Below are 21,912 nucleotides of genomic sequence, written 5' to 3' on the forward strand. Positions count from 1 at the left end.
AGATAATTTTTATAAATCTGATGTCATCAAAAACACTCCTAAGTGAAATAAATAAGTCACACATGTGTAAATACCGAATAGTGTCCCTGGTGTTAATAATCTGCAACACTGCATAAGATTCTAATAAGATTACTGACATTTAGAAATGGGAAGAAAGGAGCTAAAGGGGTAGGGAAGGTGGGATGGGTAGGGGAAGAGTAAAAAGGGAAAAGAAAAAAATGTGAGAGAATGAAAAGATGAAAATAAAGTGTTTGTAGATGGGGAGGGGAGGAGGGGGTGAAGGGAGGGCAGAGGTAAGGGGAAAAAATGAGAATCAAGACTTGCCATGTAGAGGTACATGATCCCAGCAATGAATGTAACTATACTGTATCCCTAAAATGTACCAATAAACTCAATTAAAGCTGGAAAAAAAAATGCAACCTTATTATTGAAATTATTTGGAGACTGGGAATGTAGCTCAGTGAGTGGTACCACACTAGCCTAGTGTTCTCTTCAGGCCCTGGGTTTGATCCCAGCACTGCAAGAAAATTTTAAAAAAAGATTTTGGCATCAAAGATTTTTTTTAGGCGGGAGTACAACAATAATGAGCTATGCTATTCTTTGGCAACAATCCTTTCTTCTCTTTCATTTTACTACCAGTAAAATGGACACAGGATTGTAATCTTGTTATCCCCAAAATAAAATAAGAATCATGTAAGCAAAATTTCACATAAGTAAACAATTTACCTGGTCAATTGAACTACTAATGCAGTATTATTTTATAGTCATAGTTGAAAATGACCAATCATTTAATAATGCTCTGTTTAAGCTTAGACATTGTTACTAGAGGCAAATTGAACTCTAGGCTTTAGTGCATATTAAATGTATTGAAATCCGTGAAGACAAACCTATTAGGAAAAAAAATTCCTTCAGAGAGTTCCCCACGGCTTCAGGAGAAGATCGCACAATTGAAGTCAATTTACACAAATACATGTTAGCAGAGTATTAATGAACTTAAATCAAAATTTGGAAGTTATACAGAATTCATAATATAAACTGCTGATCAAGTGAGCCAAAAGGATTTTCTAACCCAATGATTGTTACATATGCCTTGTATCAGAGATAAATCTAGGCAACCTAACAAGCCATTTCAGAAGAGATCTTTGGCTTTATCATCAATGGCCAAGGTAATAAATCCTTAGCAACCGTGAAGTTTTGAGACCATTTGAGCAATATGAATTTATAAAAAATAAAAGTTTATGACTTTTAGATTTCCTTGTGGTAGGATTTTTAAGTGTGAATAAAAGCTGCAGAGCTGGGCCAGAGATTTAGCTCAACAGCACCGCACCTGCCTCCCAAGTGCAAGGTCCTGAGTTCAATCCCCCGTACCAAAAAAAAAAAAGCTGCAGAGCTTATCACCAAGGTTGTACATCTTCCAAGTTTTCTGAGTAGCTATGCGTATTCAGTCTTGGAGGCCTTTAAGATACTCTATAAATCTATGCCTAACTGTACAAAAACAACCCTACAAATTAAGGAGCTACCGGGATTCTACTGGGGACTTGGGCACCCTGCCCCCTAAATGTTACATAGTGTTCTTTTTTTTTTTTAACATAGTGTTCTTGCATAACAACTATGCCTATGGAGCACAGCTTCAAAACAGCACATAAAACTGAAGCACACTTACGGTAGAATGTTTCCAGAATCTGATAATTTCCTCAATATCTGTAACAGGATTAAATAAGAAGTAGTCCCTCCATTCATTCCAGTCCACTGTCATTGTCCCATCAGCATCAATGCTGAAAGTTTTTAAAAAACAATTGAAGAAAAAAACATAAAATTGATAAAATTACCTCATCTTTTCCAACTTAATAGTTTTATTTAATTTTTAAAATTCCATTCTTTGTAAATAGAGAGGCATGAAGGGAGTGACATGAGGGCAGGGGTATGGGGAAAAAAATAAGAACCAAGACATATCACATAAAGGTACAAGATCCCAACGATAAATGTAACTGTACTGTTTGCTTTAAATGTACCAGTAAACTTAATAGGGGGAAAATAAATAAATAAATATCCCATTAATGATTACAGGTTGGTGGAAATAGCCGCAGGCATTTTATAGCCCTCTTGGATAGCTTTGACAATCTAGATTAAAAACAGACCCAAAAATTACACAGTGCTCCCTGAAGACTGCCTTCAACACTTCGTCAAACTATAAGTCAATCACCTATAAAATACAAAACTGGACAATAAGATGTTGGGAGGTAACAAAGAGTGGATTCATAATCATTTTCTCTTACTCTGGTTCAGGAAGATAATTTAACACTCTGTTGTAACATTTGCATGTGATTTTGAAATATACTCAAAATATGTTTTCAGTTTCCTTCTCCAATTTCCACCGAGTTAAGAAAATTAGTAGTGACTGTAAAAAAGCTTAGGCCTTTCAAGTCTTAAAAATCCTTGTTTTCAACCTTATAATTAACATATTATAATCTTAAATATCTATCAAATTTTTTATTTGATTTATAAGCTTTTTGACAATAAAGCCATTTATATCAGGTTTTTTTTCCTGAGAGTAACAAAGAATTGTGTCAGAATTTTGACTATCTTTTTCACTACAGTATAACTACATTCTAAACCAGCTGGCATAAAGAAAATACTAAATTAGTTGATGTCTTTGAAAAAATAAATTTTGGTGTCTCTTTGAATTTTGTTCTACAATTTGTGTGGAAACTATGCATAAAACAGCAGTAAATGAAATGCAACTTTAAACTGTTGTTGCATCTTCTAAATATTATTTTATACTTAGATATTTTATAACATCACTCTGGGTTGCAGTAACTGTAGCTCTGTGCTTACCACTGTTTTCTCTTTTAATTCAGTTGTTTATTGTCTGTCCCAAACTCCTAATCTTCCACAAATGATCATCTTCCACAAGGCAAGGATTTTTGTTATTTCACTCAATAATATAAATGAAGTATCTAAAAGAGCACTTGGCACAGATTAAATATCTATTGAATAAATAAATAAATTTCAAATTTGTAGTTTAAGGCCAAGGAACACTTAATATTAACAAGCTTCTTGGGTAAGGTAGTCTCACTATATATTTGAGCTGCATTTCTCCTCAAAGTGCTAATGTGTTTGAGCATCCATTACCACATTTATTTGGTGTTCATTATTCCTCTTGTATGAAATGCCACTTTGTGTCTTTTGGGTATTTTTAATGGCTTACATGTTTTCTACTTATCCATAGTTCTTCATACAATTGACTTGAAACCTTTGAGTTACAAGTTGGCAAATAATTGTGTCTTTTCACTTCATTTATAGTGTCCAATTATAAATGCTTTAATTTGAATTCACCTGAATTTATTGATTTTTTTTCATTTTTGGCACATTTTGTATTGTTTTAAAAATAAATTCTTACTCTGAGATAAAGACACTCTTTTCAGCTCCTTAAAAGTGATATAATTTAAATTTCACATTAGGCTTGTGTAAGGTATTATTAAGTAGGTATCCAATTTCCATTTTGTGCCCCAACACCATTTATTATGGTTTCTCCTGTTCCTGGAAATTTGCAAAGCTACTTCCCTCATCCGACAAATCCAAAATATTGATGGATCAGTATCTCTATTATGTTCCATTTGTCAATTTGTCTATTTCTATAGCAATGCCATTGTCCTAAGTACAGTTTAATAATAACTCTTGACATCTCAGAGGGCAGGATTCTAGTTCTTTAGGTTTTTAAAAAACATCTTGGTTATTCTTCTACCTTTGCTCTTTGGTACAAATTTTAGGCTGAATTTGATAGTTTCCTCAAAAAAAAAAAAAAAAAAAAAAAGCACATAAGTTCTCTTCAATGGTATGAAATCTCTATTACCAACTTAGAGAGAAACCACATCTTTTCTGTACCGAAACTTCTTTAATATCATCTAGTGAAATTGTTATTTTATAAATGTGTTGATTATGGTTTTTATATATAGCTGATTCTATTTGTTAATGTTTTTAAAATTTTTTTACATTTATGTCGTAAGTCATATCAACCTATAATTTCCTGCCTTCATTAACTTGTCTGGTTTTGGCATCATGGTTACAGATGTCTTACAGAAAAGATTGGACGGTGTATTTCTGTACTTTGGAAATGTTTTTAGTTCTGTTGTTTGATAGTTTTCTAAAACTATCTGGTGCTAAAGTTTTATTATGAGAAAAATTTTAATTATTGATGCAATCTCTTTAGGTGCCATTGGTTACTTGTTTATATAACTTTAATAAGTTGTATTTTTCTACAAATTCATTGATTTTATATATTTTCAAATTTATTGGCATAAAACTATACATAACATTTAGTCTTTTTAGTGTTTCTAATGCACCTATTTGCAAACATCACTTACATACATCTCATTTCTCTTTTTCCCTTGATCTCTCCAGAGCTTTGTCTTTTCCAACAACCAACTTTTGGCTTTTTTTATCCTATCTACAACTTTGCTATCTAGTTCCACTACTGTCTTTATTATCTCTTCCTTCTATCTTCTTTGACATTATTTTGGTTTCTGTCCCCTAATTTATTAGCCCATTAGTTTTTAGCCTTATTCTTTTTTAATAAAAGTTTTAAGATTATAAAATCCCCCCCCCGGGTTGAGGATTTAGCTCAGTGGTTCCACTGCCTGCCTTGCAAGCGCAAGGACTAGCGTTTGATCCCTGATACCAAAAAAATAAATAAATAAAATTTCCCTGAGTGCCACCTTAGAAATATTATAAGTTTAATGCTCTCAAGTCAAAATATCCTTGAATTTCCATTTATAATTTCCTCTTTGAACCAGAAGTCATTAAGAAGTGTATATTAGTCTACAGTATTTTGTAGTACTGTAGCAGTACTAGCTACATAGCAGCTAAGCCAGTGAGTGCACCTTCATCTATTCTGTAGCTTGTTTGCAATTTGCATTATCCCTAAAGCTACTAAAGGAAATATGGGAACACGCCTTAGAAACAAAAGAAAAACCCTCACTTTCCTGGGTGAATGTGACTTTAGAAGCAGAACCTTGTATAGCCATATCCCGTGGTTGAAATTCTATCTTCTTTCCATGTTTTAGTTTTTCATTTCCTCAGGAAAGCCTTTCTCATCCAGTGTTAACAAAAGTAACTCTACGTTCAGTCTTGAGATTTTAAACCTTCCTGTTTGACAGGTTCTTATAAAACAAAGTCTGAAAGGATAGAAAGGAAGGAAATGCTAATGTATTTTCCCATAAGAAATAAGTATTTCTGTGAGGGAATATACAGATACAAGATACAAAAGGAGATAAATCTAACAATGAAGCTATTAAGAAGAACCTTTTTTAGTTATGTGAAGGCTGAAAACATTTGCAAGAATAGTAATATATTGTATCATCCTTTCAAAAATCCCTGGACTTCAGAGGTTATGGCTCTATTCTGTGAAATAAAGCATTCAGTTTATAATGTCGGACTCACTAAAAGTTGACCTGACTGCCCTGGACGATGACAATCAAACTGGCATCTCTTGTTCTATGAATTTAAATCAGTATTTCTTTGTTAGCCAGCAGAGGTTTGGAATTGCCCTCATATCCAGTCACCTGTAGGTTAAATAACCTGCAGAATATGCTAGACTCTACCTTGAAACCAGTTCTATTGACACATTAAAACCAAAGCAGGGGTGGGAGGTAGCAACATCCAAACCCTTGGATCCTTATTTCTAAATTTAACTCTTTACTGCTACCCCACTGCCACTGGGGCTTTGCAAGAAAGAGAAGTCTGAGGTTCCTGCCCCCATTTCTATACAGTAAGGAGAACATTCGTGAGTTGGATTTGTTCCTAAGTCTGACAAAGTGTGTCTTATACACCTATGATACAAATATACAATCTACATTGCTTTGCACTTCCTAGCAGTGCCCTCCAAATCACCACTGCTTTTCCTCTTGCTTCTGGACATTTTGGGCCCTGATTGGACTGTACTACCATGCACTATCACTGTACAGTGAGCACACGACAGCACAACCGTGACAATGTCCGGCTACTTCCACAGTTTGTTCACATCTATGAATGCATGGAATGTATGTAAGTCGGAGACTTACTGTATTACTGGTACATATGTGCACACACAAATAAAAGGGAAAAGAGACCATCAGTGTACATAATGAGGAATGGTGAGGTACAGGGAGTATTTTAAAGCCACACATATGAACACATATCTCTAATGCAGAATATTAAACTCAAAAATAATTGTCAATAAGATGAAGAGCTTACCTTTGGAGAATCAACTCTGCTTGTTTTTCAGAAATAGTTAGACCCAGTATCTGGAGAGACTGGACAATTTCTGAAGCGTCAATCTTTCCTTTAAAAATATAAAAACAGCATAAACTCAGAATTGAAAAGCACCACAGAAAATGTGAATCTCAAATCTCTCATTTAACAGAATGCTTCAACATGATTAAGGCAAAATTACACATTTTAAAAATTTATATATTTGCTTAACTACAAATTGCAGCATCAATATGCAAAATTTAGTAAGTACACGAGCCAATACGCACACATTCTTTCAGTAATCATAACAGTAATGATATTCCTCTGAAGAAGAGGCCAAGAGCTCAAGCAGCCTTACTGGCTGATAGACTGAAGACTAGCACAGCCCAGATTCAAATCAAAATCTAACTCTGAAATAAATTCAATTAACCTAGGATCTACTCATTTAAAAAGTACCTATTTCTAGATTGTAATAAATGATTAGATATTTATTATGAATAAAGTTATATGACTGCATCAAAGGGAGCAGAAAATGAAGAAATGGAGCCAAGGAGCATAGCTCTTCTTCGGTAAAGCTAGCAGCAAAAATAAGCAAAGAGAGAAGGGCAACGGAAGAGAAAAATTTTTAGTATTAGGGAAATCAGATCCCATTTGTGGAGAGGAGAAGAAGCAGAAGGAAGAGAGGGTAAACAACGTATAAGCAAGGATTGTAAACAATTCTGCATTTCCCTGGAGCAGCTCACAAGACCATCCCACATGATCTAGGATGATACAAAACAAAGTGGGAGACCGCTGCCTGAGTAGCATTAACAGCAAGCCTCTCGAGGAAAGAAGACAAAAATTACTGTTAGTTAAGGGTGGAAGAAAAGGAAAAGGACCTTGAAGAAATGATAGGATTCTGAAAGAAAGCTTCTGGGGAAAAGAAAACACTATGAGCATCTGGCCAACACAAGGACAGTGAGAGACATCAAGGGCAGCAGTGAAATTCTTCAAGTACCATTCTGAATGTTCCTCTCTACAACCACACTCTTAAAGATTTACACTCAGTACTTCAGATTCAAAACAGTCATGTTTCATAAAGCCACTGCAACCACTTAATTGGCAATATCTGAACCACTGCTCTTACAGGAAACACACAGTGAAGTCCCTGAAAGCCTCGGTCACATTTTCATCAACTGATCAATTCGTGAACTTGTCTCATGTGTGTATCTATTTAAAGGCACCTCATTTAATACACACTGTTGATTCACCCACATTGAACTTGGAAAAGCTCATCAAATGCACATATTTTCTCTATACCTTGGCCTTCTGGTATTTAGAAACACTACACAGCACTTCAGCCCTCCATTTGGGGAACATTTTAAAAAAGCAAAGTTATCCCCCCCAAACTAAGTACAAAATGCAAACAAAACAGCAACAAAAAACCTAGCATGAAATAGACCTCAAAAAGGACACTAGTTTGTTTACATTCTGAAAGCTAAAGTAAGAAGGCAGAAAGTCACCATATTCTACCTCAAGTAAGAATCTGCACGTTGCACAGATGTTTTGCTGCCTTGTGCAAGTCATGAAGGACTGGGAAAACACCGTGGGTATAAATTTTAGGGTAACTTTTAATGTTAAACTTTAGCAAGTAAGCAGCAAATGCACAGAGTTTACAAATAATGGGGATCAACTGTATATGCTTTGCTTTAAGGAAGTCTGATAAAGATATAAACCTACAATAAAATATTTCAAAAATATACAAACAATAAATTATGGGGACATTGTTGATGTTTACTACAAAGGTCTCATTAAAATTTCATCTTTATGCTGGGAATGTAGCTCACTGGTTTTGCTGCCTGCCTTGCAAGCACAAGGTCCCGAGTTCAATCCTTGGTCCCGAGTTCAATCCTTGGTACCAAAAAAAAAAAAATTATCATTTTCATTTCCTATGACTCACTTAGAATTTTCTGAAATAAACAACTTACATGATGGAATGATTAGCCACTAACTATCCAGCAGTTCATTCTGGGCTAGGTCCATCTCCCAGCTATCTGCTGCCCAAACTATATTATCTTCTCTCTGCAACTGAACCATATAGGGTCTAGGTTGGGACAAAAAGTTCCCAAGGAGGAAGAAAAGTTGATTGAAAGAAGTGAATTTTGCTTGAAGATGGAACTGGCCTTAGATTTGGGAATATACAATGCAGTTTATTAGAAACCACAAAAGTTCCCACAGTAAAACCTGTTCTTCCTGGCTGACAGTCATAGATCTGAATCATCACCAAAAGCATCCAAAAGTTTTAACTATTTGTTTGCTTGCTTGAATTTAACTGAAGTGTAGTTCAGTATAAACCAGGGGCTAAAAAAACTATAATTCTGAAGCCAAATAAAGCCTGATGTCTTTGTAAATGAAATCTTGTTGGAACCAGTCATGTCCACGTTTTATATATTGTCCTGGCTGAAATGAGTACCAGGTATTTTTTTCTCAACCCACTTGTTCACCTTGCTTCTTGAATAACAAGACTGCAAATGGAATGGCTCTGACTATTCACAAGTAGGGAAGGGGTTTGGGGCTATTATAATTTAAATAAAATTCTCTCTTCCCATCAAAGGTTGCCTCTGGAGACAGGGGTTTCATGATTCCTCCATTTCCCCTACCATGACCTTTGGGACTCTAACTCTAAGCTATTACTCTACAGAAGCCAAAAGCCCAAGCAGAAAGTATATACTCAAATATGTACATGCTATTATTTTTCTAATTTTCAAAATCAGAAGATATCTTCTCTAAAGCAATTTAAAAAATTACCTAATGTAAAATAATCTGAAAGTTTAAGAAATGTTAGAAAAAAAAATGTTAGAATACACAATACATGCCTATAGATGAACAAAATAAATATCTCTTCTGAGAGGACAAGAAAACAAACTTATTTTTAATCCACAGCTTTAAGTCAAATTAGCATAATGTTCCACAGTTAACATTTTAAGATTGTTCTTATAGTAGACAGTTATTTATAGGTTTTCGTCTCTAAAAGTATGAACTCCACAAAAAAATTAAATTTCTCAAATAAATATTAACACAAATAATAATTATCATCTACAAAACAAGATAAAATACTCATCATTTTAGACTCTTAAAAGCGTGAGAAGCGCTCCTTCATAGCTGATGATGAATAAAAGAAAAGCACATACCGTCATTGTTTTTGTCCAGACTCTTAAATGCCAATTTCATTTTTTTCTCATGGTCTTTAAGGTACTTCATAAACTCTTCAAAATCCAGCTTCCCATCTTTGTTGACGTCTCCAGTTGTAAAAATTTTCTACAAAAAAAAGTGCAGGTATTTTATTGTCAACATGGGTAACAGTACTAAATTGACTGTATACAATACTTGAAGTAGATTGGCTGTTTTCCTATAAGACTACTTTTTGGGCAGATATACATTCATCATTCCACTGCAAACAATTCCAGATCTTGTGCTGAAGTTTCAGTTAGAAAAATAATTATTTCTACAAAACACAGCATCTTTAATTTTAATGAATCACAACCTAAATGTACTTGATATATATTTTATCAGCCACAAGATGGAAGTCAAACACTTGGCTTAGCATAGGATTGAAGTATCCAACATAATGTTTTTCTTTTTGACTCCTGAAATTATAAAATCTCCCAACCTTATCTTTAAGAAGTTTAATTTTTCAATGAATGTAACTGTACTGTATCCCTAAAATGTACCAATAAACTCAATTAAAGCTGAAAAAAAATTTAAAAAATCACTCTGGTCAAAAAAAAAAAAGTTTAATTTTTTAAAATATAGATATTTTTACAACCTTTCTCATGTTAAAGAGTTACTATCACCAAATGACTTCAATTTAGTAAAAATATGAGAGACTAAGATTTCTCTTTTGAATTTTTTTTTTGTATATTCCTCTGTGGAAATAAGTAAAACCAACCGAACAAGAAAAAAAAAAGGCTATTTACCATGAAAATTTACTATAGCAAGGTAGTCAGCCACCATCACCTGTGTTCTGACAGGCTCAGAGGCAGGCCGAATACTGGGTAGCTATGTAGTCAGGAAAGGGAGGTTTTAGATGTGCCCAGACTGGAAGATGTTTGCCTGGGGAAAGTGTATGCTGATTACAAAGGAACATTCTATGTGGCTGAGCCTGCTCATTCAGCTTGCTTTGATTGGTCCTAAATTTGAAGTGAACACAAAACTCAGAGCAGTTGTCAGTGCGAACTTTGGGAGTCTTTAATTTATTAATCAAGTCTTGGTTATTTGAGTCTGATTGTTAAAGAAGTTACTGCTCAGGTTCCTGGATTATCATGAGAGATAGCGATGTAACGTCCTGCCAGCCTAACACAGCAGGCTGGATTCCTGATCTGTTTAAGGTAGATAAGGGGCTAGTTTTTGGACAGTTTGTTGCAGGTTGTGGGTCCAAGTTATATTTTTATTTATAGCCCAGCCATTATTAATTTGTACAATCATCTCTCACTTTTCATAATAAAGAGCCAAAGCAAAATATCATTCAAAAAAACCTACTAGTTATCAAAAGAACAAGATCTTTTGTATCTTAACATTATAAATGTTTCTTTTCTTTAAAAAAAAAAAACAATTTCTGTCTCTACGAATGAAGTTTCTGCTAGAGAAGCTAAAGATATGTGAGAAGAGGCCTCACATAAAGATGTGATTTTATCTGAGGAAATCTCACCAATGCTTCCCTAAAATATAATATCACCTATGGTGAGAGCACAGCCCTCTGGTGAACTTTACAGAGATAACATTTTGGACTGAACTGTCCCACAGATAGCAAACACTCCAGGTCTGTGATATCTCAGATGTGTTAGTCAGCTTTCCATCACTATGACAAAATACCAGAGATAATAAGGGAGAAAAAGGTTAGTCTGGCTCACAATTATGCCTTTATGCCTATTGCAAGGTAGCAAAGCACAGTGGAGAACTTGTGGTGGAGTAAAGCAAAGAGGAAGATGATGCACTAGGGACCCAGTATCTCCAAGGAATATGCTCCTGTGTGACTGGAAAACTTCCAACTAGGCTCTCCCACTAAAAGGTTCCCATCTCCAAAGAGCACTGCAGGCTGGGAACCAAGCTTTTAGACAGAGAACTGTGATGAACTCTCATCCAAACTACAGGAAAAGATGAGGGAAGAAGGATACAGTGCTTGGCATATGGAATTTGCTCAAAATACAATAGATCATCCAACAATGGATGCTTCAAATAAACTCTCAAAGTGCATACAGCTAATAGGATGAATTTTACTAAATCATAACATGATAGATCTCAACTGACATTCTTCTGCACAAAGTGCTAATTACCTGAAGTCAGTTCAACAGTCCTTTCTCTCTTGGATTCCCAGTGTACCAGGTCAAACATCCAAGGGGCATATATAAACAATAATTATAATTCTATATAATACATAACATATATTTATACAATTATATATAATTGTATACAATAATAATTTCCAAAAGGAAAATAACTTGTACATACTAATAATGAGCCCATAATCTAGTTTGTTGGAAGGAGAAGGGCTCTCAAAGGAGGTCCAGCTCAGTCTGATAAAGTCTGATCATTAAGGCATGATATAAAGAAATCTCAGCACTAATGAAACCTTAAGACTATAAGCCACTCACTCCTGCTTTCCAGAAACAGAACCAAACCATAACACTGGAGAATCTCTAACAACCACTCACCTCCCAAACACACATGGAGTGATCCAGTTCCCCCAAAGCCAGATGGGAGGACAATCTAGGCTACTAATGACATGGGAGCACCCCCAAAAACAAAGTTGTAGCCAACAACTGAAGAGATACCTAAGGTTGGAAATTTCCTTACAGCCAAGGAGAAAACTGAGAACAATGCTTGAGAAGATAGCTTAGATCATTCTTAATAAACAGCAACATTGGTAAGACATGGGAACGCTACAGTAGGTCCAGGTCAAGCTTGGGATGTGAAGGCTTGGCTTTACCCCTCTGCCAAGGCCTCTCCAGGGCTCCCAGTCCCAACATCTCTCTTATTAGAACCTCAGTGAAGCTCACCCGCTCCTCCTCTAGTGATTGAAAAACCCCTAAATCCTCTAACCCTTCATGAAGTTCAGAAATGTCCAGGGTTCTGTCTTCATTATAGTCCAGGTACCAAAAGAAGTCACCGGGAAAGGAGTCCATCTACAGTGTCTCGGGTGTCCATGCAGCAGCCCTGTGAGTCCCCCAGGGGTGGGACAAGGGGTATCACCTACCACGAGGGGAGTGGAAGGGAGCTAAGATTGCAGCCTGTTGGGAGACACCAAACACAAAGCATTTACAGTGGTTACCATGCAGGAAGGCGAGGACACAAAGTAAGGGCTCCTGCTAGGGCTCCGAGCAGCAGAGGTACATGCAGGGCTGGAACCCTCAGAGCAGTACAGAGTTCAGGCCACCCTGAGAGGCCAGCAGATGAAGCCCTGCTTCCCACGACAGGAGGGGCCGAGGGTTGACTCATGTCCCTTCCCCAGAAACCTGCAGAGACCCCGGCACAGGAAGTAAGGAGAGTGCAGAGACAGGAATTGCTGAACATCAATGTCTAGCGGCAGAGATCTGCTGAATCTGCAACGTTTTTTTTTTTTTTTTTTTTTTTTTGGTGGGGGTACCCCGGATTGAACTCCGGTCATCGCACTTGCAAGGCAGGTGGTGGAACCACTGAGCTAAATCCCCAGCCCAAAACTATTTATGGTGTTTTTATTTTTATTTTTATTTGTGTGTGTGTGTGTGTGTGTGTGTGTGTGTGTGTGTGTGTGTGTTACCAGGGAACGAACTCAGGACCTTGCCTTTGTGATGCAGGAGGGTTACCACTGTGCTACATCCCCAGCTTCAGTGGTTTTTTTTAAGTGGATAGGTCGCACCTATCCAGGGAGCTTTCTAAGGTTGAAGTAGCAAAACTGCTGCTATAAAACTTGGGAACTGAATGAAAATCTACCTGTGTAGGCCTTTCCTTCTGTGAGCTCCCACTTTCACCTCCTGCCCTCAGTCCTCTCCTTTTTTTTGAGACAGGGCTCACTTCGTTGCCTGGTTGTGCTGGAATTTATATACTCCTGCCTCAGCCTCCCAAAGTGCTGGATTGCAAGTACAAGTCACCACTCAGTTTTGAAACTTTTTTATCTCAATCCAACATCTGTAAGAGCTCCAGGACAAAGCCACTCTATCCTTACAAATGGTACAGTGCACAAGGAGATAATCTCAGAGTGGGCAGAAGGGGGAGAATGGACTAGAGTCCAATGGAGAAAGCAGGAGATACTTAACGATGGTGCCCATGGCTTCTTACTGCTACACTCCAGACCACAGACGGCCCTGGTTTGTGTTACTTTTCTCATTGCTGAGACAAATAACCCAACAGTCAAAGTTAAAGGCAGAAAGGTTTATTTGGCTTACAGTTCGTAGAGACTTCGGTCCACAATCGGCTGGCTCCAAGGCAGAGTGGCAGAGAAGCAATAGTTCATGGCAGCAGAACACAGCAAAAGCAATGAAAGACCTTAACAGCATTTCTCTGTCCCCTTTATCTTACTCAAACTATTTAGAGCCCTCGGGCCAAGCCCATCCATGAATCCATCACACACTCTAGATTCAGCCACCTCTGCAAAAGCATGAGGCTTTGGGGGACATCTAAACAGAAGCCATGACAGTCCTTCATCCTGAGGTTTCGGGGTACAGTTAAAACATCCCACTTTTTAATGTAACTTATCTTCCTAAATGGAGTACTCTTTTTAAAAGTTGAATATTAGAATTTATAAAGAAAACTGAATTCAGCTCTTCTCTGTGGGCTCTCTGCACTGGGCATGCAAAGCACTGGGAACATAAAGGGGACCATCCCGTGTCCATGAAATACTCACAGGTCTCCCTGAAGGAAGCTACTGTAAACATTCCTGTAGGTTGTGCAATAAGTTGTTGTAGGCTCAGCAGTTGCAAATGTCTGAGGCGGTTTCACAACATGTGCTGCGACCCAACCAAGAATAAATTCTCCCACAAAAGAAGGTTTTTGCAGTCCACAAGGAACAGTCTTTCCCTATGCACTGCAAAGAATGCAGGAAATGGCACAGAGTCACAGACAGAAACTAGGCATCTATAGAAGGTACCTATAAAACCAAGCAGGAAAGAGAAGTCATGGCCAGGGTAACAAGGAAAACAGTTGAACCAATTTTAGAATTCAGAGAGTAAAGCAGAAGGCTGATAGTCTCATCTAATAACACACAAGTATTTTGGTTGAATACTCTTTCTACTTTTTTTAATAAACCTGTTCATTATTTGCTTTCTTTCCCATCACCTAATCAACTAACACACACAGTCCTACTACATGGAGAATTTCAAAAATATGAGGATTGACCCTCACTGTCTGGCATTATTCAAAAACATAAATTGAATAAATTTAAAAAATTTTTGAGACAAGTTCTCACTAAGTTGTTAGGTTACCCAGGCTCGGCTTGAACTTGTGACCCTCCTGCCTTCGCCTCCCACAGTGAGAAGATTATAGGCCTGAGCCTCTGGCTGGCTTTAATTTAATATTTGTATGAAGTTATTGGGTGAGTTCTTAAACATCCTCGTTTATATTTGAGGCTTTCAGAGGTTAAGTAATTTGCCCAAGGCCACAAGGTCAGCAAATGGTGAAAATGCATTTGAACCCTGATCTGATCCTACACTCGTAATATTACCACTGCATAACCCACCACACCAGGTAATAAATAATAAATATAAACCCAATGATCCACTTTCCAGTAAGTCTTCCAACTTTCTCAACAAATCTCTTTTTAAAAACAATAAATCCTATAAAATACAGATGTCTCGATGAAGAGAAGAGTTTTGAACTGAGAATAGTCAAAAGAAGTGAAGCAGTACCTTACACAAGGATGTCTGATGAAAATTATGAAAGTGTGGTGAGACCTTAAAAGATGGTAATAATTTACCAAGACAAATCTGAGGAAGAGAGAAGAAAATAAAGGGATAAATGTACGTTGTTGTGGCCAGTCAGGCAACATAGGGAGAAGAGGTTTGGGAAGGTGACCGACTGCCGCCATGACCGGAAGGACATTTTATGCCTATGGAATTCTCCCATTTGTTTGCTCCTTCAGAAACAATTTATTTCCACGAGAAAAAGATAATATCAGATTTTAGAATATAAATCAGATGAAAACACAAAAGATACAGACTACGTATTTTAGAACATTTGACACGAATGCTGTTGGAAATCCATTGTTTTCCTTACATGATGTATCTCCCTGCTGTGAGGCCATAAAGTGCACCTCTAGGGAGTTTTGTTTTTTGTTTTTTTTTTCAGTCCTGTGGACTGAACTGAAGGCCTTCACATAGATCCCAATCCCTTTTTTATTTCTTATTTTGAGTCTGGATCTCCCTAAGTCTCTACGTTGCTCAGGATGGGCTTGAACTCATGATCCTCCTGTCTCAACCTCCCAGAGTGCTGGGATTCCAGGAGGGCACCACCATCCTGGCTACCTCTAGAACCTTTATATCGTGTTTCTATAGTGTCATGCCACAAGCTATAGAGTTTCTGAAAATGATACATTAATGGAATAACTCTTCCTTGTTACTGGGGAATTATCTCATGGAGTAAAACTGAAAATTTCAATGAAAGGAATAAACACTGGCAAAGCTGCTGTTTTTGTATGCAATTCTATTCCATTTGTGGTTGTAAAATATCTCTCCTTTACACAGAGAGTCAAAGAACTATAAAAGATAAAAATTAGAAGAGCCCTTAGACCAGTTTACCCAGTCCAGCCACTCCTCTCACACTGCCTGATCATTCTGAGTAGTTGATCCTCACAGGGACAGAGTCCTCAAGGAGCTCGTCACCCATACATACTCATGATAATATATATTAGAGGTATTTTTAACACAAACTTTCATATCCAATCACATGTTCTCTTGTTATAAGTGCTCTCTTGTTCCAAAAGCAGGGAAATGACTGTATTTTAAAAGTAGGTGGGGATTTAGCTCAGTGGTTCTGCCACCTGCCTTGCAAGCACAAGGACCCGAGTTCGATCCCTGGTACCAAAAAAACAGAAAGAGTAAGTAGAGTGAAGCTCCAATTTAAATGAGGTTACATGGACAACTCATGCCAGGTATGAACTCTTTTAACATCCCTTCTTGCTCTTGGCAATTGTCTTGGTCCATCTGGACTGCTATACATACACTGGCTTACACAACACACATTTATTAAGTCAGTTCTAGAAGCTGAAGTTCTACATCAACACATTGTCAGATTCAGCATTTGGTGAGGGCCCACTTTCTGGTTCTCCTTACCATGTCTTTACCTGGTGGGAGAGACGAGGGAGGGAGCTCTCTGGTGTCTCTCATAAAGGCACAAATCCCATACATGTATCCCCTGACCTAATCACCATCCTAAATCACACCTCCTAATACCGTTATACTAAGAGTTAGCATTTCAGCACATGAAGGGGGAGTATAAATATTCAGTCGTAACTATAATTTGCTCAGGTCAAGGTCCTATGCCATCTGTGATTCTAAAGCTCACTTAAGGAAGATACAGTAAGAATGGTCCCTATGAAAATATGGCAAACAACTTAGTTTGAGGAGGAAAAAGCTGAAACTTGATTAACTGAAAGGTCAGTGGAGTATGTGTACAAAATTAAACCACACAGCTGTTACATTATAGCAACATCTAAGAGTGGCCTTAGAAAAGAAAAGGAAAAGGGCCAGGGGTTTAGCTCAGTGGTTCCACCTCCTGCCTCACAAGCGCAAGGACCTGAGTTCGATCCCCAGGACCAAAAAAAGAAAAGGAAAATATTCACAGAGAAGATTACTTTCTTTTGTATGGAAGGCACACGGTCTGAGGTGAGAACACACGTGGCACATGGTGTGTCCAACTCACAGTTAATAAGGTGTAGAAGTTGGCCCATGCCCAAGGAAGTCACTGCCCACGTCACACACTACCATATATCTTAAGTCTATTCTCTGTCATTTTAACAAAATATCTAAGATCAAGTAATTTATTAAGAATAAAAGTTCATTTGGCTTGTGATTCTGGAGTCTGGGAAAACCAAAAACATGGTGTCAGTATCTGCTTGGCAGCTGGACCTTCTTGCTATATCTTAACCTTAATGAGGCCATCACATGGAATGACAGAGAAAGTACTGCTCTTCTTATAAAGCCATTCACTACTGAGAGAGGGAGACCAACCTAATGATTCACTCCTAAACATGTTCCAAAGGCTCCACTCTGCAAATACTTGTAAAAAATATTGTGGAATTAACTTTCCAGCGCATCAACTTTAGGGGCATGAATTCGAAACACAACCTACACCAGGCATAAGCGGCCAATCTCACAGAATTCTGGAATGGTCTAAAGAAAAGTATATCTGAGCAACTTACTAGGAGACAGAATCTGGCAGAAGCCATGGCACCTTCAGTCTGCATAGACATGATAAATAGGAGACCTCTATGTGGCTCCAGGAGGTGCCCTAAGAGAAGAACATGAGTCCAGCAACAAGAGGTAGAAGCAGGATTGGCCTCACTTGCCATCACTCCCAAAGGACCACTGGGGGACTTTTTGCTTCCTGTTCCCACAACTCTCAGCTCTGCAGGCTTAGCTTCTGGTCCAAATGGGATATGCTCTTGCTAGGAAACAAGCAAGTGTTCCACTGAACTAGGAGCTACAGTTGCCATTTTGAACTCCTTGTGTCCAGGAACAAACAGAAAATACGTCACTATTTTGGTAGATATAAACTGACCCAAGCAGCAGGAGGCTGTGTTGCTCTTACACAATGGGGGCAGAGTGATATGGATGGAACTGAAGTGATCCACGCGGATGCAGCCTGATTTTCCCTTGACCAATTATACCTATGAATGAGCACATGCAGCAAAATCAGCCTGGGAGCTCAGACCCCTTAGGAATGAAGTAAGTTGCACCCACAGAGATTATAGCTAAGAGTGAAGAGGATTGAAAACACATACTCAAGAAAAGAAATGAGCACCAGTTGTAAAGCAACAGGAACTATAGTTCATCCCAATGACCTCCCTCAGGAAAAGAAGCCAAGAACTATGAAGGAGCTCTTTCTCGAAGCTATGTAAAGAAGCAGATCTGTCTCTCATACTTCTTCTCAATGGTGGTAAGGATGTTAAGCAGCTTGGCCAGCTCTCCATAAAACCTGGCTTCAGGAGTAGAGTTGATGGATAGCCTACCCCTGCCACACCTTAGGACCTTTGACCCTCTGCAGATCTTGCCAAGTCCCTGCTTGTCCTGGGCTTCTCCAACCAATGACCAGGCACACCCTGGTACTAGCAATGGGCTGCCAAAGCAAGACTCTCCTAATATGACCTGCAAGCCTTTAGTGACTCCCCACTCACCTACTTGAGACTTTCTAAGAACTATATTTCAATCTAGACTTCTTCCTAAACTAACCCTTCTTTCTCATACTTATCTTAAATTTGCATCATAAGGATCCTCTGGACTTACTTTCTTTCCCTCCCTCTTACTGTTCACAGGCATTTCTCCTTATAAATCTTTTGCACATTCAATCCCTTCTTGACTCCTGTCCCTCAGAAGATTGGGACAGACGCAATTAGTACCAGGAGTGGTCCACAACAAGAGGCAACAACATGGTCTGGGGACTGGCTCACTCACTGCCCAACAGGTGAAAAACATCCCACCCTAAGGAGAGTGTGGGGCAAGTGTTACTCTTTCCACAAAACAGGAGCCTAAATGCTAAAGGTTTCACTAGAGTTGACGTGGGAAAACTACCTGGCTGACAGGAAAGCTCTGGCTCATGCAATGACTCAGGTATTTAAAAAATGGAGGAACTATCCTACAGTGGTAGGCAAAAATGTATAATGATTATAGGAGCAATTTCACCAGGAAGATGTAACAACAGTAAACTTGAGGGCCAGGGATTTAGCTCAGTGGTTCCACCACCTGCCTCACAAGCACAAGGTCCCAAGTTTGATCCCTGGCACCAAAAATAAATAAATAAATAAATACACCAGTAGTAGAGCCTCAAAATAAAAAAAGGGAAAAATTGCAGAATTGTGAAGAAAAGCTGGCAAATCCATAATCATAGAAAGAGACTGACACCTTTCTTTCCCTAATGAATAAAGAAACATGATTAATTTAAAGGCTAGTAAGTTTTTGAATGTTTCTTAGCACCAGGCATTATTATAAGCACTTGCATATTTTAATTCATCTATTCTTCACAATAAATAACCCTATGAGGTGCATTATTGTTACCTCTGTCACAGATGAAGAAAGTGAGACCACAGAGGGTAAGAAAATTGCCCAAAGAAAACTACTAGAAGTAATGGAATCAAGATTTAAACTCAGGCAAACTAGCTGAATTTTCCTTTTTTTTTTTTTTTTTTACAAGTTTAGTTATGCATATAAATAGGTGTAATAGTTTATCCAGCATATGTAGGGACTATGCAACACATTTTGGTTATCTTAATCTATCTACACCAGAAATAGAAACACTAACAATTTGATTTAAAATTAAATTTTGCTCATTTTTAATTATGTTTTCATTGAGTTTACTGGTACTTTTTGGGTATGCAGTACAGTTACACTCATCATTGGGATCTTGTACCTTTACACAACAGATCTTTGTTCTCATTTCTTTCACCATACCCCTGCTCATTTTTAATTATTAAAAAATAAGCCACTGCCTTGTTGGAGTATTTCAAATCATTGCCTTAAACCTTTTGGTATTACTTTGATTTGATGTATTAGAATACTGACCCTGAACAGCCATGGTCTTAGTGGACAGCACAATAAACAAATTAAAATAATACCACTTGAAAGTTATAATGGTAGTGATATATAGACAATGGATCTATACATAGCAGCATGCATTCAATTCTTCTTTAGAAGGTGGCCCAGAAAGGCACACTACAGAGGTTATTTTTTCCAAATAACAATAACTTTGCACCTAATCTTAAAATAACGTGCATGTATTTTTCTAAATTGAAACAATACAAAAGATGTAAAAAATAAAGTAGAAAAGTAATTCTAACTCCTATTTCATCCAGAAATAACCATCACTAATCTTTTATGGAAGAGTGTGCCAGTCAAAAATGAATCCTGGGAATGGTTAATAATGGCTAGCCACGAGCCCATGGAGTGATATTACATGTATAAATAAAATATATTTTGTACCTACACAGAATTATATATGTATGAAAGAATTTATGTATTTGTATAAATATATACAAATATTACAGTGACAAATGTGCCATCTTGTTCTGTTTACTTATAACAGTTTTATACAATTTATTTTACAATATACAAGAAATCCTGATAAAAGACTTTTAAATTCCTGGTTTTATTTGCTTTCTCTTTTTTCTTAATCAATAACCTTGCCAGAGATTTGTCAATTGTATTTATATTTTTAAAAAACTATCCAAAACATATATCAGGGAATATAATGCATACACTTAAATGTTTCCTGAGTCAAAGAAGAAATCATATTGTAAATTAGAAAATACCTGGAACTAAATAACAAAGTTAAATAATCCCCTAAATACTTGTGAGATGTGCTAAAGAAATTATTAAAAAGATATTCTATCTCCTTAATTAACAAGTTATATGTTTCGCTCAAAAAATTTAGAAAAAGAGCAACTGACTAAACCCAAAGTAGAAGGAAATAAATTAGTGATAGAAAATAAAGAGACACTCAAAAAAAAAAAAAAAACTAAGTTTTCCAAGTGTGAATAAAATAGACAAGCCCTTGGCAAGATCAAGTGGGCCAAAAGGCTACAGATCATAAGTGAAATACAGAATCTCCCTAAAGATGCAGCCAGAGTTTTATAAAACCTGAATAATGTGAACTGTGGGCAAAATGGGCATATCCTCGACACCCCCAAAAAACTTATCAAATCTTAAAAATAAGAAGCTGAAGAGGTTTCTAATACTAAAAACATTGAAAGAGGAGTTTAAATATATAACTGGAGAACAGTTGTTGGTCCTCATAGTAACCCAATCCACTTTCCCTCTGGGTAGAGAATGCCACAGTTGTTCTCTTCCGTGCCAGGGGTGCTGGAGGCGGTCCAAATACTATTGTACCCCACCCTGCTAAGGGGCATGAAGTAGGGCACAATTAAAATGACTCAGAGAAGGTGAAATTACTCAGCAACAGGCCAACCTCTCAGACCGATTTACGTCCTAAACAGTGAAATGCCGCCATTTCTTCTCAGCAGGAACTACTGGTTTTTTAACAACTTCAGCAATGAAACAAAGCAATTTCAAAGAGATACAAAGTGTATCTTTTACAGAATTTGGAATGCACTTAAATCTGACAGCTAAAAGAAAGAGTCAAAAAAAAAGAATCAAATGTTTGCCAAGGCACAAAACAGTCAGTGTTGCGGGACAGGGTTTCAAGAATTAACAGCACCCACGCCACAGTGTTCCCAATACTAATTTGAACTGGAAAAAGCCCCGCAGCCTCTCGATCCGGTCCGGTTTGAACCCGCGCCTGGGCTGGGATCTCAGCGCCCCTCCTTCCGGGAGTCCTGGGGCCGGCGGCCCTCTCCGTGCTCGGCAGCGACCCACCTCCTCGGCGTCCTGGCCCAGCGGGATGCCCAGGTTTTTGAGCCCCTGCTGCAGCTCGCCGATGTCCACCACGCCGTCCCCGTTGCGGTCCAGGACCTGGAAGAGGGTCTCGTAGCGCGTGGGCGGCTCGGCATCCTGGCAGGCGGCGGTG

General features: G+C 37.8%; 1 protein-coding gene across 3 annotated transcripts in view; it reads right to left on the minus strand.

Moving 5' to 3' along the window:
* LOC104849475 (calcium-binding mitochondrial carrier protein SCaMC-1) overlaps positions 1-21,837 on the minus strand; it is a 38,581-nt gene extending 16,744 nt beyond the window's left edge. For 2 of the 3 annotated variants that reach the window (XM_033758268.1, XM_033758269.1), the window contains exons 1-4: positions 21,762-21,837; positions 9,399-9,525; positions 6,232-6,319; positions 1,664-1,775 (exon numbers count right to left, since the gene is read on the minus strand). In XM_033758268.1, the coding sequence (XP_033614159.1) occupies positions 1,664-1,775; positions 6,232-6,319; positions 9,399-9,468 (270 nt within the window). In that variant the 5' untranslated portion in view covers positions 9,469-9,525; positions 21,762-21,837. Of the gene's footprint in view, positions 1-1,663; positions 1,776-2,835; positions 2,983-6,231; positions 6,320-9,398; positions 9,526-21,761 lie in introns of those variants that run through there. The other variant, XM_010605924.3, reaches the window with a different exon arrangement.
* Positions 21,838-21,912: the final 75 nt, after the last annotated feature.

The sequence above is a fragment of the Fukomys damarensis genome, unplaced genomic scaffold, assembly GCF_012274545.1.
Source record: "Fukomys damarensis isolate Sample0158 unplaced genomic scaffold, DMR_v1.0_HiC HiC_scaffold_33, whole genome shotgun sequence".
NCBI lineage: Eukaryota > Metazoa > Chordata > Mammalia > Rodentia > Bathyergidae > Fukomys > Fukomys damarensis.